The 17,370-nt window shown below is 44.7% G+C and overlaps 1 protein-coding gene across 1 annotated transcript in view; it reads right to left on the minus strand.

Moving 5' to 3' along the window:
• Nucleotides 1-17,370, minus strand: part of EIF1AX (eukaryotic translation initiation factor 1A X-linked) — a 61,815-nt gene that overhangs the window by 17,822 nt on the left and 26,623 nt on the right. The window contains exons 2-4 of the mRNA XM_086934350.1: nucleotides 6,793-6,876; nucleotides 5,530-5,633; nucleotides 4,750-4,800 (exon numbers count right to left, since the gene is read on the minus strand). Of these exons, the coding sequence (XP_086790476.1) occupies nucleotides 4,750-4,800; nucleotides 5,530-5,633; nucleotides 6,793-6,876 (239 nt within the window). The remainder of the gene's footprint in view (nucleotides 1-4,749; nucleotides 4,801-5,529; nucleotides 5,634-6,792; nucleotides 6,877-17,370) is intronic.

Here is a 17,370-nt window from a genome sequence, read left to right on the forward strand (position 1 = left end):
GCAGTGATAAGAGGAGGTCTTTCTGCCATTAAGTCGGTTGGTGGTATCAAAACACCACTGCCCAACAAGGGTGAAGCACTCAGAATTCCATTATTTCCCTGCCTCAGAACCAAACACGGAGGTAAGAGCCTGGCCTGCACTATGTGAGCATGTGATCCTGTGCAGTAGTGTCCCGTCACAAAATGAACTAATCTCTCCATGATGTGACAAGGACAACATTGTCTACTAGTCAGACATTGGATGCTTATTTTTGAAAGTTTGATGCATTTGTTTTATTAGTGTATCCAAGAAATAAATTACTTCAACTCAAAATATTAATTTCCACTGCAACGTTTCTACTACTGCCTTCTTCAGATAGCACAGGATTGCTTTCTCAGTGACTGGTCAGTTGATAGTGCTGGATTTAAAAACTAAAACAAAGGAATAAAACTTCAGTGCTTTAATGGAATGCTAGAAGAAAATACTATCTTTAAAAGTTCCAAACAGAACTCGCAACCAATGCAGTCCAGAGATCTGTTCAGATCCGTAGTGTTTAAATTACTGTAAAATAACAGTAGGACGCTGGATCTATATAGTGTACTAAAACAAAGTACACTGCAGAGTCCAGTGGATTCCTCAATGGTTTACAGAGGCAAAAGTAGATAATACTAACTCTCCATATGAGGTAGTGTGGACGAGCAGTTAGGCTTAGCAGAGGGTAGTGCTGAGTATTTGTTGTACACAGAGGTAATGAGACAAGAATACATTTAGAGATCAATTTGCAAAAATATCGATTTTTTTGTAATTTCAGACCAAGAACTTAATTGCACAGTAGGTACTTTTAAAGTTATGAATTTTTATAGTTTAAGTGACTACTTCCTATGGGAAGCGAGAACTACCTAGACCCAATAGGTTATAGTGTCTACATCGCCTGCCACACCATAGGGTAGGTGCTAGCTGAATGTGGGCACTCATCTAGCTAATTTTCGCTCCCGCCAAATGTGGAGCGGGGGTGGCATCCCCCACTATCTGGGGAAGCCTGGATTGCACTTTCAAAGGCGGTACCACCATTGAAGTTTCCTGCTGCCAGCCTGGAGGTGTGAAGCACCTAAGCTCAGAGAAAGCAGTTTACGGCCTGAACCCAGGAGATCAGAAACAGGTCTGGGGGTGGCAGGCTGGTATTCAGTGGACCCTCTAAATGAGTCTACTGTGTGCATTTAATAATAAATCCAACACTGGCACCAGTAAGGAATTACTAAGCTCAGATGTTTAGTATCAAACATCTTTGGGTACAGTGAAGGCATCATGCAGCTAGAGAACTCATAATAACAAGTATCCAGCCCATGCACACTCTATGACTTCCCTGTGCACTTAAATAATCCAAGAATGGACGGGATTGGTAGGGTCATACTTGTTCATGCAGATATGTCCACACATGTAATATATTGCATCCTGCCTTAGGGCTGTAAAGTCTGCAATAGGGGTGAGTTACCTATCCTCATGCAGTCGGTTGTCTCTGAACCAAGACATGTAGCCTGGAATGGCAGTTTGGATAGTTTTGGCGAGTGGCCCTTGGGGTGGCACAATTTGTGCTGCAGCCCAAGTGGATCCTCTAATACCCGAGCCCTAGGTAAAGTTGTGCCATTTACTAAGGACTTGCAGGGATGGCTGAAGTTGTGCCAATCTTGGTACAGTTTTAGGAAACATCTGGGAAAAATCTGGCATTGAGAACCTGGTTAGAAGGGACCCAGTGCACTTACAGTTCGAAATATCAGACATCAAGCAAAAAGTTGGGGCTAACCATGGCAAAAGAGGCACTTTCCTGCAATAACTTTACTGATTTCCGGGTTGGTGGCTGCTCACAAGCAGGCCACGAGGTTGTGGTAGCAAAGCTTCTGATGTTAGGCTCAGGGCAAAGGGGGTTTCAAGTTAGCACCCAAAGTCCGCCCGCAGCAGCGCAAGGGCGGCTGGGTGCAGAGTGCTGTTTTGGCGTTGGGTGCCTAGTTTTCAATGGGGGAAAAATACTGCAGGCTAGGGAACGAAGATCTTCTGAAGGGGACGACCAGTTGGAGAGAAGTTGGGATGCCTGGGGATGCTGGGCCACTCAGTTGGGACACCCAAGGCCGTGGGACGGGTGCCTTTAGGCGTCAGGTTTCCTTACAAGCGCCGGTTGTGGTCGTGGAGAGTCCTCCAGAAAGACTGCAGGCGCCATTTGGAGGATCGAGGCAGGTCAGAGATGACCAGGTCTCAGGTCAGGATCGCAGGGGAGACTCCTCGTGGTGTTGGGCCACTCGAACTCTGACCATAGACGTCTGGTGCAGACTCACGGTTTTGGCTGGGGCTAGTGTCTGTTGGTGAGCAAAGCCAGTGCTCACAGGAAACCAAGTCTTTGACTTGGAAGGCAGGGCAGGTCCTCGAGGTTGCTGGCTGCAGGACACACCGGGATTTCGTTGGAGCAGGTTTGAGGTGGGGACAGGCCAGTAGAGCTGGGGCCAACTCAGTGGGCGTCCTTCATTTCAGCACGGGTTCTTCAGTCCTTTTCTTCTTGACGCTTCTTGTCTGAGGAGGCAAGGTTCAGGGTTACCCATAAATACTTGATTTAGGGACGTTACAGGAAAGTAAAGGTTGGGATCAATGGGTCCCTTCCTTGGGGTCGGTACACCTACTATTATGCCACCCCTCCAGTGGGAGGAGGCTTAATACCCACTGCCATCTTGCAGATGGGGGGGGGGGGGGACCCAGACAACCAAAAAGCTGTGCTTCACCTTGCCTCCCCCACCTAAGGGGTGGTGTTGGCAAAGGTGGGCACACCTCCCTTCCTCACTTGGTATTCCAGCACAAAGTGGGAGTCAGAACCGGTGGGGGCCGGTTGCTGGAAGCAGCAAAGGCCTGGGGTAGCCCATAAAAGCAGCAAGCCTTTGGAGCTTACCCTTCGTGGACCCTGCCCATCCTGGGCGAGGAGGCTTGGCACCTCGTCCCAGAATGTGCATTGTTTCAGACCCCCTCTGAGCAGCAGGCTCGCGACCCAGGGTCCAGAAACATGTCTGGTGGTGGGAGCCACTCAGCATGGACAAGGTTAAGTGTTTTTTTCAGGGGGCATCTCCAAGATACCCTCTGAGTGCATTTTTCATTAAATCCCACACTGGTCAATGTAGGTTTTATGTGCCGAGATGTTTGATACCAAACTTCCTAGTTTTCAGTAAAGGCATTATGATGCTGTGGAGTTCGCAATGACAAACTGCCAGCACCTTGTACTCAAAATGGCATTACTGCACTTACAATGTCTAAGAATTGGCTTAGACATTGTAGGGGTAAAGAGCTCATGCACCTGTACCTTCACCACTGGTATAGAGAAATCAGCTAGATGGGTTGCTGACCCATGCCCGGGCAGTGCGTTGTAGGCATGGCACACAGGGATGTGTGCCATGTCAAATTCATTTTGCACCAGAACACACACCCTGCAAATGTTATGTTAATTATATTTATAGAGCACACTATTACCATGAGGTGTCCTGGCGGAAGCTCAACTCAGCTCAAAGGCAGTGTGTTTGTGTGTAAAGGTACAGGGCCTCTAAAGGTGGCACAATAAGTGCTGCATCCCATAGAGGCATTCCCAGGCCACAGTGCCCTTGGTACCTGTGGTACCACTTACAAGGCACTGACCTGTGGCCAAAGGGTGCCAATTGGGCTTTATTTTTAATGCCATTTAGGGAAAGAACATAGGCCCTGGGTACCTCATTGGCAGGGGCCAATGGCACACTCAGTCAAAGTACATCCGCAGCACAATAATCAATGCATTTCGACCACTTGTTGAAAGGTAGAGACAACACATACAAGAAATTCTGGCAAAACCCTGTTAGCTACCATCAGCCCCGTTGCAACATGGGAACGGGCCCATTTGCTTTTAAAGAGGTGGCTAATATCGGTCTGTTCCGTTTAAAAAAACTGCTTCTCTGGGCAACTTCAATGTATTAGTTTGTTGCTGTTCTATATGCAAAGACTAGCAATGCTCCAGAAGTGATCTTACAAATGTCTATAAATATTTTTTGTTTGCCTGGACCCTCATTGCTGTAAAAGTCTCACTTGATCGCTTGGGAATAGACAATGGTGAATTTAGTGCAGAGTGGATGGCAAGTCCAACTTTAATTCCAACAAGTATTCACTGGCTTGTTCAACAAATCTGTTTTTTTCCTCAATATTGTAGAGCGGAGCATACTTAATAGGGAGCCTATACTTCGACTTAGAATTGCTACTGGTGAACTTAATGGCAAGAGTGATACTGTTTAATGCAAGTTGTGAATTTCTTCAATTCTTTTTCCTGCATTCCACTGTTAGAAATAGATCGGTTCATCTTTGCCTCACAAGGGTTTTGACACCGGATGTTACAAGTATAAAAGGACCTCTAGGTTGTTTATGAAGAGGCTCATATAAGCTGGAGCTAATGACGGAGCACACAGAAGTGTCCTGTATTTGCCGCGGAGGTTTACGACCGAGTAAAGTTGTTGCATTTAAAGTGGAGTCTGGTAAGGACTTCCATTGACCTTCCAATTGATTTTTAAGCACTTCAGTTAATGCCACAAGACAGTCATCATGAGTGACTACATGGCTGCAATATTACATGAAACGTTCAATGTATAGAGTTGGTTCAACCTCTCAACATAAAAACATGGCTGAAATACGTAAATTTTGGAAATTCACATACAATGGATTGGTTGTGCAGGTCAGCAAATCTATTTGTACACAACATAAAAAAGCTACACAAATATTTACCTGGTAGTCTCTCAAACCAACCAATATGATATCAGATGTGTTTATCCAAACCTATCGGGAAAAGAAAGAATATTGAACCTTTCTATTAATGTTAATCAGGTTAAAGCACAGCATTCTTAATTCACCGCCTATGGATACACTGGAACATTCTTTACAACAAGAAACTAATTTACATTGCAGTAAGTATCTCACTTCAGAAACTAATTTACATTTAAGCTATTTGAGAGACACTAGACTAGATCAGACTGGTGTATAAAAAGGTCATATTGGAACATTAACATCGATCCACACACTTAAAGAAAGCTTGAATTAGAAAATGCCACAAAGAGCCAAGCTAGTTGTAGGTTCGCAATTTCAGTCCTGATTCACTTGAAAGCTAGTATTTCAATCAAAGGCTCTGGTTTGAGAAAATGGCAGACATAAAAGAGATGAAGTGTAAAGCCACAGGAAGATAGAGAGGTACAAATATGGAGGAAAGGAACATGTTTGGGGAGAGGCACAAAAAGCTTAGTCTCCTAGGAATTTCTCCACCTATGTGACTTACTTTATATGCACCTGTAAAAGCTCCACAAAGTAGAAGACTAAAAAAACAGAAGATGCACGCTTTTATAGAGTAAACATTTTAAAATATTGTGGTGCTTTAGATATTTAAAAAGTTGCACGAGACTTTATAAATGGACGTACTCCGCAGCAACCAATAAGCAGACAACCCCCCAACCCCCTCCCCCCCCCCCCCCCCCCCAAATTACTATAACACATTATCAGGTCACGCAATCTTACCTTTTTTCGCAATTTCCCTCTGATGTGACATAACCTCTTGACACCATCAAAGCACATTGCTTCCAAACGGCCATTTCCCAACATCTTGATCACCTGGGCATACTCTAAATGAACAGAGGAAAGTGCATAAGTAATCTGAAAAATTACAGATGTCTAGTCGCACATCAACTGCTGACTGCATTGTGTATCAAGAGCTATTTGCTTTCCTGGTACTATTGAATCAATAGCACCAGGAGAGCAATTTGCTCAAAGAAATGGTATTCACCAAAAGAATAATTACTGAGCCATTGTTTTTAGGACATATAAACACGTTTTGCAGAAGGAACACTATGAATCGTCAAGTCCAACCAAATTTACAACAAAGTCTGCACATGGTACATGAAACTTGTTATGCACAGTAAGGCATGGCATTGCAACAACTGTAAACATTTTTAACAAATCCTGAAAAAAGATATTCGGCTATGGGAACAAAGTCTGATAAAATTTAAATGAGCCAAAAATGACATTCCCTCCATACTTGCAGCCAGCTTAAGGCAATGTAACAAGTGCCATTAGAGCTTTACTTAGGGAGCAGGTCTTTCCACTAGAGATTCCATTCAAAGTGTCATTCCACAGAGCAACTGTAGATTTTTTAATTTAACTACATACAGATGTTATTCAATTCCTATCAATTCAAAAAGGTTAGGGCAGAGCAAGATACGCCACCTTATTCCACACATTGTGAATTATGCAAACCTTTTATTTGGTATACACGCAAGTCTAACCCAGCATTTTGAACTTGTGATGCACTTCTGAATGACGCTAATTATATAAGTGTCTGCTCACCGGCTCTTTTACTTCCAATATGAACTGCACAGTACCAGTACAGCCGATATTGCAATAGATACATCTTTGCCTTGTGCACATAACAAGGAAATGCAAAAATAACAGTTTACAATAAATATCAAACTAAATTAGACTCCACAGTAAATTCCTGGTCTTGAATACCAATATATCTGGGTCATAACTAATTGCTTAAAATGTGAAATAGATACACTGAGAAAAGTGAGTGTGGGGAAGTCGGAAAGTTGTGTGAAGGCACAATTAACTAATCACAACACCCCTCCCCATTACAATTTGAGATGTCCATATATGGGCAGGGGATACAGGACATTGTTACTTTGACGCGACTGATTTTCGTACAACAAATGCTTTATTGGTACCTTTGCAACACAAGTGGAGATCTAGAACAGTAAAGGAAAATTCCAGTAAAGCGACCCTTACCTTGTCCATCTTCTTTAAACACCAGTTCTCTCTTCTCAGACTCATTTTCATTCTTACCTCGTCTCCTGTTTTTACCTCCCTTACCTAGAGTGGTGAAAGCCAAAAGGTAAATAAATGTTTCACATAAGATACCCATAAGCAAGACAAGGACTAGCTAGAGTAGTGGTTGTCAAACTTTGTTTTTTGTTTACAGCTGGCGACCTACATCAAACACTCAAACATTTTATTAAGGGGCTATGCAATGGCAAAAATATTTGTTTTTACAATTACACTATAGAATTGGCAGTTATAAACAAATGTCATAATTCAAACATGGCAGTTTGGTTCCGTGTTGAGGTTAAAACTGCTACCAAATACATTACTGCCTACATGCTATAGCGCCCGGCATTTCAAGGACTCTGTTGCATTCAATGTTGTTTGGACCACGCTAGGAAGGAATAAATTCTCCTCCAGCATTGGCAATTGAGTAAGAGGTAAGCCAAGTCCCCGTGTAGGTGCCTGAGCTAATATATCAACAGTTTGGGCATTGCTGTGATAGTGAATTGATCCCTACTTTTGTATTCCGTTTTTAGTGTCAAGCCATATGGTGAAGCACGACTGGGTACACGAATAATCCCAATACCCAGGTGAGCTGAAGCACAGGCATACTGTATGACTTATGCCCAAGTTGTTGCTTTAATATTTGCAATATTTTAAATACATACCCCTCACTTTCCCAGTTAGGAATAAAGTGGGCACAGCGCTAAAATAAGAATAACCAATGTGGGAGCATTCCACGCACTACTGACAGGTGAGGAAGATATGAAATGGGCCAATTCACATCCTCCCAACTCTTCCTATAGAACTATGATATTAATTAGGTCTTTCTATTTGAACAGACACACGCAGTTCAAACTACTCAAGCTACACCACCTAAACAGTTCATCTGAAGGTGAGTGCAGCTATGTCTTACACAGGCATTATTATTTAGATGCCTTGCAGAATCCCCTTACTAAAACACCTCCTTTTAATCACTTAGGCTGTACCGTTCCCTGCCAGTCCTGAAGAAAACCCGTGTTTGACGCCACATGTGCGCATTTAAAGGGTCGAAACGTCGACGAATAGTTGGATCTGTTGTCCCAATACCTTGTGCTGAAAACTGACATGTAGTATACAGTGGTATATGTGAAATTGCACAGACCAAAGTTAAACTATTGTATATTTCCTTGTATATAAGTATTGTATAATTTCTGTTCACTTTTGCGCCGCCAGCACTGAGCACTAAATGTCACAAAATTGCACTTTCACTTATTGTACAGCTTTTTCGATAATTACAAAGAGTATTTATGAATGACTATAATTCATAAAGTAGTACATAAATACATGATTGGTGTTGGATTCTGATTTTACTTTATATACTACATATAATTATGAGTGACTAAAAGAAATGTGTTACACCCGAAGGAACCAATTGTTGTAATATTGACTAACTGCCCAGGTTCTTAGAGATACTGGGTTAACCCCATTGGAGATTTCACATACATGCTATGGGCAGCAGCTCTCCATAAAGTCTAAAAATACTGTTGAGAAAACGCTCAACATAGTCTCCTGGTATAAACATGGCATCTCCACTCCCAACCAAGTAACCAAGGTACACACACACCACCTTCGGTGCTATAAGACACACACTCAAACTAGAAGACATCGAGCTCTACAACTTCCTCAAGATAAAAGGTGGCAGTCACAAAGGCAGAACTTAAAAAAGTTACCCCCCAATCCTGCAATATGCAGAGAACCTATAAGGTTGGGCACCAAACGTCCTACCTCTATAAGCTCCTAAGCCCAGGAACTTCCAAGCTCAACATGGCCTTTGAATACTGGGAGTCACTCCTCCACAGACGTCACACTGAGAGGGAAAAGTCTAACCTCTGGATGTCAGCATCACACAAGAAAGTCACCACCACCCTAGCCCAAACTAAATTCTGGCTCCTACACAAGACATACTGGACCCCCTCCCGCCTAGCGACAATAGGGATACGAGACAGTGGCGTATGCTGGAACTGTAACAAGCAAAAAGGGGACCTGGCACATCTAATCTTCCACTGCCCTAAGGTCAAAAGTTTCTGGAATAGAATAAGCGACTTTATAAACAATGCCCTAGGCCTCTCAATACAGCTAGACTTCCACGGATTGGCCATGGCCTTCATGGCATCATCAATCCAATCCAAAGAAGACAGAGCTGATTGATCTCCTACTCACATCAGTCAAGACAGTCCTAAACTGGAAGGACCCAGAGAAAGCATCCTTCAAGGTTTGGTTCAACTGGATCACCTTCCTACGGGGGGCAGATACTATAACCGCAAACCAATCAAAAACCTACACAATGGGCGAAATGTGGCTCTCCCTAGGCAACTACCTGTCCTCACACAAGCCCCCCTAGGCCGCCAGCCAAGGGGTACAGCACATCCACAAGCACCGCAGGCGGGAAAGCCTGGCCAATTCCACCATCACATGTACATTGTGTACGACCCACCCTTCTTCTACTTCTCTTTACATTACCCACGTTCCTTGTCACGGGGGGGGGGGGGGCACAGACACGAGCTGATGACAACACCACACACCGAACATACGAATGTTGCAGGCATGCTTACAAAAGGCCGTATGTAACCCTACCGGCTTATGTGGTCAAAATTTCTCCAGCTGCAAGAATGTATCCAGAAAAGTCTTTCAGCAATGCTCCCATGGGCCAGTAAGTGGCACTGTGCAGCTCCACAAGGACTCCTTAAAGCCCTGGAAGTGACTGAGTAGAGCAGCATATAAGCACGACCCCTGTGCACAGTTGTCAGTTTCTAGCGTCTTTGTCCTTCAGCGCATGCAGACATGGAGCACAGAAAAAATGGTCTTAATGTGCTGTTTCCTAACTTGGGACCTATTTAGATGGCAAAGATGTCAGAACAGTGAAGAGGGTGGGCAGTGAGGAATCTGTTGGGTGGACACTCGTGGGAGAACCAATACTGGAAACAATAGGTCTGCCTTGTGGAAAAAGGCTGGGTATATGGATTTTTGGCACTTGGATTCAACACTTATCTTGTTGCACGGTTGTTGGATTTTTTTTCCAAAAAATCCTTATGCATCTCTGGGTCTTGTGAAGACCAGATGTGTTATGTAATGCAAGGTAAAAACTAATAGTATGTATATGTCCATATTATTGTCTTTACAGCCTTGAGGAAGTCACGAATGTGACGAAACACGTGTTGGCTGCTCTGGTGTTCCGTTACCAAGACTATCACATAACTCAAGTAATCTCATTCTGCAATTGTTTGAATCTGAAGTGCTCTCAGTCCTGTTAAATATTGTTAAAAAAATGCTTTTAGCCAATTTTTAACTTTGTATGGAATAAATCTAGGAACATTTGGATAAGTAATCTCTAGTGTTTCCCTGTGTTAAAGCAGACTTTTGTTTCATTAGTTTGGACCGAACGGTCATATAATTGAAATTTAAATATTAGGAGTGCCGGGGTACATCTTGTTATACAATGATGTATAATCGAACAAGGGAAGAAATTCCAAATTCTGACTCCGAATGGCTATGAGCGAGTGAAAGCGGCTTGAAATCTGCTGCAGCCGGCGAGGAAGAATTAGAGGATTGTATCCTTCCTAGTTTGAATGGCTCCTGCTGGCGCACACCAGCAACTTCGAAAGGCTTGGACTTGTTGAAAACAGGAAGGGAAAACTGGTGCAGCCTACATGTTAGTCCCCTGGAATAACTCCTGAATTTTCAGTAACAAGGAAATTAGTTACCCAGCATCAAGTTGGCCCAAAACTAGAGTTGTGGCTCGACTATCCATGAATCACTATATCGTTGCCTCAGCCTTTTTTCCCCAAACATCCAGTCATTGAACGAGTGTCCCTCAAGAATGCTTGCACATCAACAATTTTCTGTTTATCACATCCTTGCATGCCTCTTGAGCACAAAAACGTGCCAAAAGCTACTCCGAGGCAGTCTGTAGTGTCCAGACCAGAGTACATACATGGCTGAATCTAGACTATCATGTATAGTGTGCGCTAGTGAAGCCCCAAGGTCCTCCGGAAAGGCCAGCAAGATGTTTCTGGTCTTCTCCCCAGAAGGTAAACTGCATTAATAGACCAAAGCGCTACACTGGCCAAGGAGAGCATTCTTTTTTTTTAGATCCATTCATTTTGATCCATAAGTTTAGTTGGGAAGGAATTTAGATCAACCTTGCTTGTTGAGACTTGAGCAATCAGAATCGCCAGTGAAAGTGCCTAGTTATGATGCCTTAGTCACTGGCCTAGGCTGCCAAACGATAGCTCTAGCTCATGGGCATGAGCATAGCTTAGACCATGTAACCAGAAGGGCATCTAGAAGGGCTTCATTAAATGGCAACAGCTGAGAAGGCCCGGACTGAAAAGACTCAGACAATACATTTGTCTTTGTCTCTACACAGGGCAACTGTCATTCGAGTGCCTAAGCTGACCACTTAATCACAAAAGCAAACAAATTGCTTTACTGCATTGTGTCTTAGATGGAGAGTATAGTTAAGTTTCAGGAAACATGGCATTTTTGAAGACTGCATATAATGAATCTCCAGTATAGTGAAGGAGAGGAAGGAACCTCTCCCTCTCAAAGACTATGAGCAAAGTGTGCTTCCTGCATAAATCTGAGTCCAAATCAAAAACTGACCCATGCTTCAATCGCAACGTCTTCGTGTACTCGGCAATGGCGAGTTTCACCGTCCGTTCCCAAATTGCAAGGGGTACATATTTGCACACTATTTAGATTCATGCCCAGAGCGAACACATCATGCGGTTCGGTGACCAACAAACTGCAGTCTCTGTATGGTCCCTATTGCCAAATATCTACAGGTGCAAACATTATTTAGTCTCATTCCCCCCCCCCCCCCCCCCCATCACCCATCCTACGATTTTGCAGAGAAAGACTGCATCTTACCCCAATAAAACTCAATCAAGCTGACCAGAGCTATGCTCTGTCAATGTGCAATCGATGACCTAGTATAATGGCTGACAAGCTATCATTGGAAAGAGAGAACACTCACTTCTGGAGGTTAAAGTCTCTCAATGTACAAAAATAAGCCAATCGAGATAGAATGTTTGCCTTTCAGCCCAACCTTTAGTTCAGCCAATTATCCTCCATGTAACTGTGACAATAGTTGTTTTAATCTAGTCTTTGTCCGGTCCACTCTTAATTATTTATCTTGGGCTTCAACAGATTAATCTGTTGCATTATCAATGTACATCTTTCAAGAACAAAAAATGTACAGCTTTGGTTACAATTTGTTCAAAGAAATGGAGCTCACAAGTTATGGTTGGCTCTAAAAGCCGCTATGTGAATTATAACTTTCCCATCAAATGCAATGCACAACCTCACCCTAGATGTTTCAGATGTTATTGCAAATGTCAAATTATCTTTCGGATTAAATTACCCATGAGAAAACAGAGTAAGGTATTTTTAATTTGTTTTATAGTGTGGTACTTAATGACATTGAGCTTTAAGGTACTCTCTTATTAGAGTAACTGAGCGTGCAAGAACTGCATTCGGTGTGCAGGTTTTAAATTGTATGATTGCTGTGATGGTGCCCTCAACGTATATTATGGACTGTGCCAATGCTCCATCTTAACCAACGTATGTTCCCGACTTTGTGAGAGATAAAGCAAATCCCATGAAATCCTTTTGGGGGTGGGGATTCCACTTTGCCTTTCTTCAAGAAACTCACCTCATTAAGGATTGAGTGACAAGCTGAGGCAGCGATGGAGTCAATTACACTCTACCGCCCCTTGCTATGGCCAGGGGCGAAGCCAGACTTGCCATTTGAAATTCTGAAAATCCAGACAGGAATGCTCCCATGGGTTGGGGTCCCATGGGAACCTTGGACTACTTCATCACAAGAGCATCTAACGTAATCACCCAGGAGATCGCGGTAACGAACGACCCCAGTCATTGGGACCGGGACTAGGAAAGTCCCCAATGGAAAATGGACATCTACGGGATGTGCCTCATGGGAACAGTCCAGCCTGAACTGCCAAGCCATGTCTTCCCTGGACCGGAAACAAGCTTCCGAGGACCGGTTTCTGGCATTCCAGTCGTCTTCAGCCCGGCTTGCTTGAATCCAGTGGCAAAGTGAGCAAGGGACTCACGTCCTGAGCATACCCTGCCACACTTATGGCGGCCAAAAGCGGTACAAAAGGGGGTGGGGATGGACGGAGCATCTTGAGGAAAATTAAATTTTGGCCATGTTGTGTTCCCTAACGCGTACCCCACCGACTCCATGTACCAGCTTAAAGTGCATGTAACTTCCCTCCTGTGCCAGCTATGAAGACGCAAATACATTTGCGTCCACCGTTAACTTGTCCTCTTTCAGATCCACCATGAATGGATTATGTAGTCCGTTCCTAAGTATGCTATGCCACCGTCTTTTTGTAGTACACTTTTCGTGTTTTTCCTGCTCTAGCAAGAGTAGGCCCTGAATTCCTGCCATCTGAACCTCTTTTGTGGCTCCTGGCTCTGCCCAGGCTACTTCTGTACTCGTGAACTCTGTCCTACTTTCAGCGCGGCCCCTCGCGCTCAGCTCAAGCCTGCTTTCTGCCAAGACTGACTATAACCTTCGAGTTATCTGTTCCGCTCCCCGAGAATACATTCCTGCCTACTAGATCCTGTAAACATCCTCTCCAGCTGCAGAGCCAAAAGGCCGATCTGTCTTAATGCAAGTAATTCATAGCCTCCGTTGCCATGCTTCCATGGAAGGCCCCGTGCCCCCACGCTTCACATGTAGACACTTAGGCGCTCATACACGCATCCACAGTTAGCATAGAGTAGCTTCTGCCCTAGAGACCTTTCCGCCCAGATAGTATAGTTCCTAAACATCAGATATCAGATATGATAGAAGTACAAGTTGATCTGACATGCCAGACTTCTGTCTCTTTCCGTCAGTATAAATGTCAAGTCCCCTGCACCCCGTCAATCACACGTCATGCAGCTGCGCGCGCATCCAAGCTTCCGATTTTCTGCTGACATTGCAACATTCTGTTAGCACCACCCCTTGGTGCCACCCACTTGCGTCACCTATCAGTGACGTTTCTAGCACACACCTCTAGTTCACGCCTAGTTTACGCCTCTTGATGATGTATTGGTATCACGTGTATACTGTTATCTTGTCTTCTCTCAGCTGTTACGCCTCTTACATTGAACCTTATGGTGTAAATTAAGTATATAAGCTATGTATTGTCAATAAACGAGAGCGCGCTCATCTATCCCTTCTGACACCCCTGTGGTGGTCAGAACATGATATCCTGATTCCTTTATGAGGAATAAAACCCTTAGAAACTCTAACACCACGGACTCTGTTTTCTTTCATTTCCGATTGAGTTATTATTGATTAAGTACTTACCTGCATAGAAATTAAGAGAGTAAATTAATTATTTACGTCAATCTGAATCTTACACTCACACCCTGTCAAAAGATCTGGCTTAAATCCATCACCGCCGCCATAAGTGTGGCAGGGTATGCTCAGACGTGAGTCCAGGGAAGACATGGCATATAGCCATGTCTGAACTGGGGTGGCAGAGTGGGCTAAAGAACGGTGATGGATTAAACCCAGATCTTTTGACTGGGTGTGAGTGTTTGATTGATTCAGATGCTCCGTCCATCACCACCCCCTCTTGTATCATATAGGTCAGTGGTCACAGCCCACAGGTGAGAGCCATACAGTCCCTCCCCCTCTCTTATTTCTATCCCCAGGCTCCAGCATGCACCAGTACTGGTAGAGATGCATCATGGAACCTGGTAGGCTCCTTAGCTAGGACTGGCATTAAGCAGAGAAGCCCCAGAGAATATCGGGTAACTGAGGCCGTTTCCCTACACAATAGATTTAGTTCTTTAGACGCGGTGGATTGACTGAATCCGGGCAAATTGGTTAGCAGTACTGGGGGTATAAATCAGGTGGATTCGAAGGAAGACCCGGAAGAGGGGACTGATCCAGGTAGACAGACGCAGGAAGCAATAGGGGATGGGAAGAATACAAGCTGAGAGTTGGTTGCATTGACTATAGTGGCTGCAAGTAGCTGCCTGTTGCATAAGGAGCCTGTGCTCAATCTAATGGGGGAGAGGGAGCCTACCCATAGCTCTATAGGCGAAACAGGCCCGCTTGAGGAGGCCAACGCAGACCAATGTAAGAGAAGAGCCAGGGGCCAAAATGAACATGTAATAAAATTACTGTCCTGGAATCTGGCAGGTTTAGCCAACAAACTCGCATGCCCAGCATGGGGATCCTTTGTGGATGCAACCGATGTGTGCATGTTCCAAGAGACTTGGGCACGCGAGGAGCATTTCAGGGTGGGCTTCGCCTCTTTCCATATCCCGGCAGTTTAGGGAGGGCGAGGTGGTACTTCGGGAGGCCTCACTATCTGGGTGGGATCACACCTGGGCTGTAAAGCTACAACACTCACTACTCACTCTAGAGACATTCAATGCGTGGTTCTTGGCTGGCCAAATGCCTATAAGCTAGCACAGATTAAGGTCTATTCACGTCCCGCTAGCATAGGCAAAGAGTCCAGCACCATCAATGGCCTTTCCATCTTCATCTCATCTATTCCAAATGAATTCAATATAGTGGTAGGGGGAGATCTAAACTGCCACTTTGAGCCCCTAGAGGGACTCAATGAAGGAACTCTAATGGCAGAGGAGGACCACTAGTCAATCCCTATGACCCAGGCCCCGCCTGTTAAGCATGGTCCCCACTAGCAGTTCAGGTCATGGCACTAACCATCACCCACTCTCTCTATGTGCATGTAATGGCCGTACTCCCTCGGACATTCCAGCCAAATGTACATATAATAAACCACGGCAAACGTCTCATCTTGATTACATCTTACTGGAAACTAGGCTCTGGCCGAGGGCAATTTCTCACTGTGGCGTCTAGAGGGGATAGTGACCATGACGCCTTAATTTTAGAACTGGGCCTGCCAAATGTTTGTAGAAACGGAGCTCCAGTGATGGAAGATGGTCAAAATAACAACAATGACCTCACCCTGACTAACAATAGGCGCAGTATTAGATGGTCTCGTCTTGAGAAAAACCCAGAACAGATAGCGAAATTGTATAAATTGGAGATTCCCTTTCTGACAGAGGTTGCAGCCCTACCTGAACCCCTATTGTCTGTGGATTCTCTATCACAACGAGGTGCTCTATGGGGACCTAGCAACTAACCTAGCGGAGGTATTGAGTCCCACGTGTCTAAGGGTAAAGGGGTCCCCTGCTCTTCCTGGTATAATAAGGCGTACAGGAAAGACAAGTCCGAGCTAGTGATGGCCCTCAAAGATAACAATAGAATAGCGATCAAATACAGGAGGGCTGAATATAAAAGGCTCACCAAGTGCGCGAGGGAAGAGTGGGAGCAGGAAAAGTGGACCAGTTTATCTGCCGCCCTGGACACCAAAGACTATAAAACATTTTGGTTCATAATTAACGGCACAGCTCAACCGAAAACAGATGTAGAACCAAACTTAGCGCCAGTAGTATGGGAAGGACATTTCCGGGCTCTCTACTCTAGCGAGGCTCCCCCGGATGAACAGCCTAATCTCCTAACATTTCACCCGCATAATACTCTGTTAGAGGAGTGTGGTAACGGTGGATGAGGTGTGCATCGCTATTAACAAAATTCCTTCAAATGAAACACCCGGTCTGGACAAACTCCCGGGTGACCTTTTCAAGCACCAGCCAAAAGTTTGGGGTCCCTATTTCCGGACTGTATTTAATGCAGTCCTAAGAGGTATGGCTCTTCCCAGTACTTGGCTGGGAGCAGAGATAGTCCCTATCTTTAAAAAGGGATCACCTCTGCTCCCATCCAACTACAGACCTATAAATCTCATTGATGTTCCCCAAAAGATCTTTGAGAAACTTATTTGGAACGGCTACAGGACTGGATGGAGGAGCATGCAACACTCTGCCCTTATCAGGCGGGGTTCAGGGAGAACACCTCAACCATGGACCAAATCTTTCAACTAGTGCTATTGCACTGGAAAACGGCACGTATAGAGGGTGGCAGCCTCTATATGGTGCTTGTGGACCTACGCTCCGCCCTTGATCTTGTACCCAGGAGCAAACTCTGGAGTGTTCTTCGCAAGCTGGGTGTTCCCATCCACCTCCTTTCAGTCCTGATCAGGCTACATGAGGCTACCTTCGCGCAAGTTAGATGCGGGAAGAGTGGCAAATTAACATCTAGATTCCCCCTTTACCGGGGGTAAGGCAGGGCTGTGTGCTTGCACCGACCCAGTTTTGCCTCTACATCAACGGGGTAATCGCGCACCTTAACAGGGTCCAGCATAATGACGCACCCAAGCTAGCAGGGAATAGGGTACCGGCGTGAATGCTCGCCGATGATAACCTCCTGCTCGCTAGATTCCCAATGGGCATTCAACGGCCGTTGGATGGTTTTGTAGAATTTTGTGTTGCTCGGGGACTGGAGATCAACTCACTTAAAACAAAATACATGATCTTCCACCCGCCTAGAACCACAAGACCCAATCCCACCATAGGTAAAACTAGATTGGAAAGGGTAAGAACCTT

This window comes from Lissotriton vulgaris, chromosome 8, assembly GCF_964263255.1.
Source record: "Lissotriton vulgaris chromosome 8, aLisVul1.2, whole genome shotgun sequence".
Taxonomy (NCBI): domain Eukaryota; kingdom Metazoa; phylum Chordata; class Amphibia; order Caudata; family Salamandridae; genus Lissotriton; species Lissotriton vulgaris.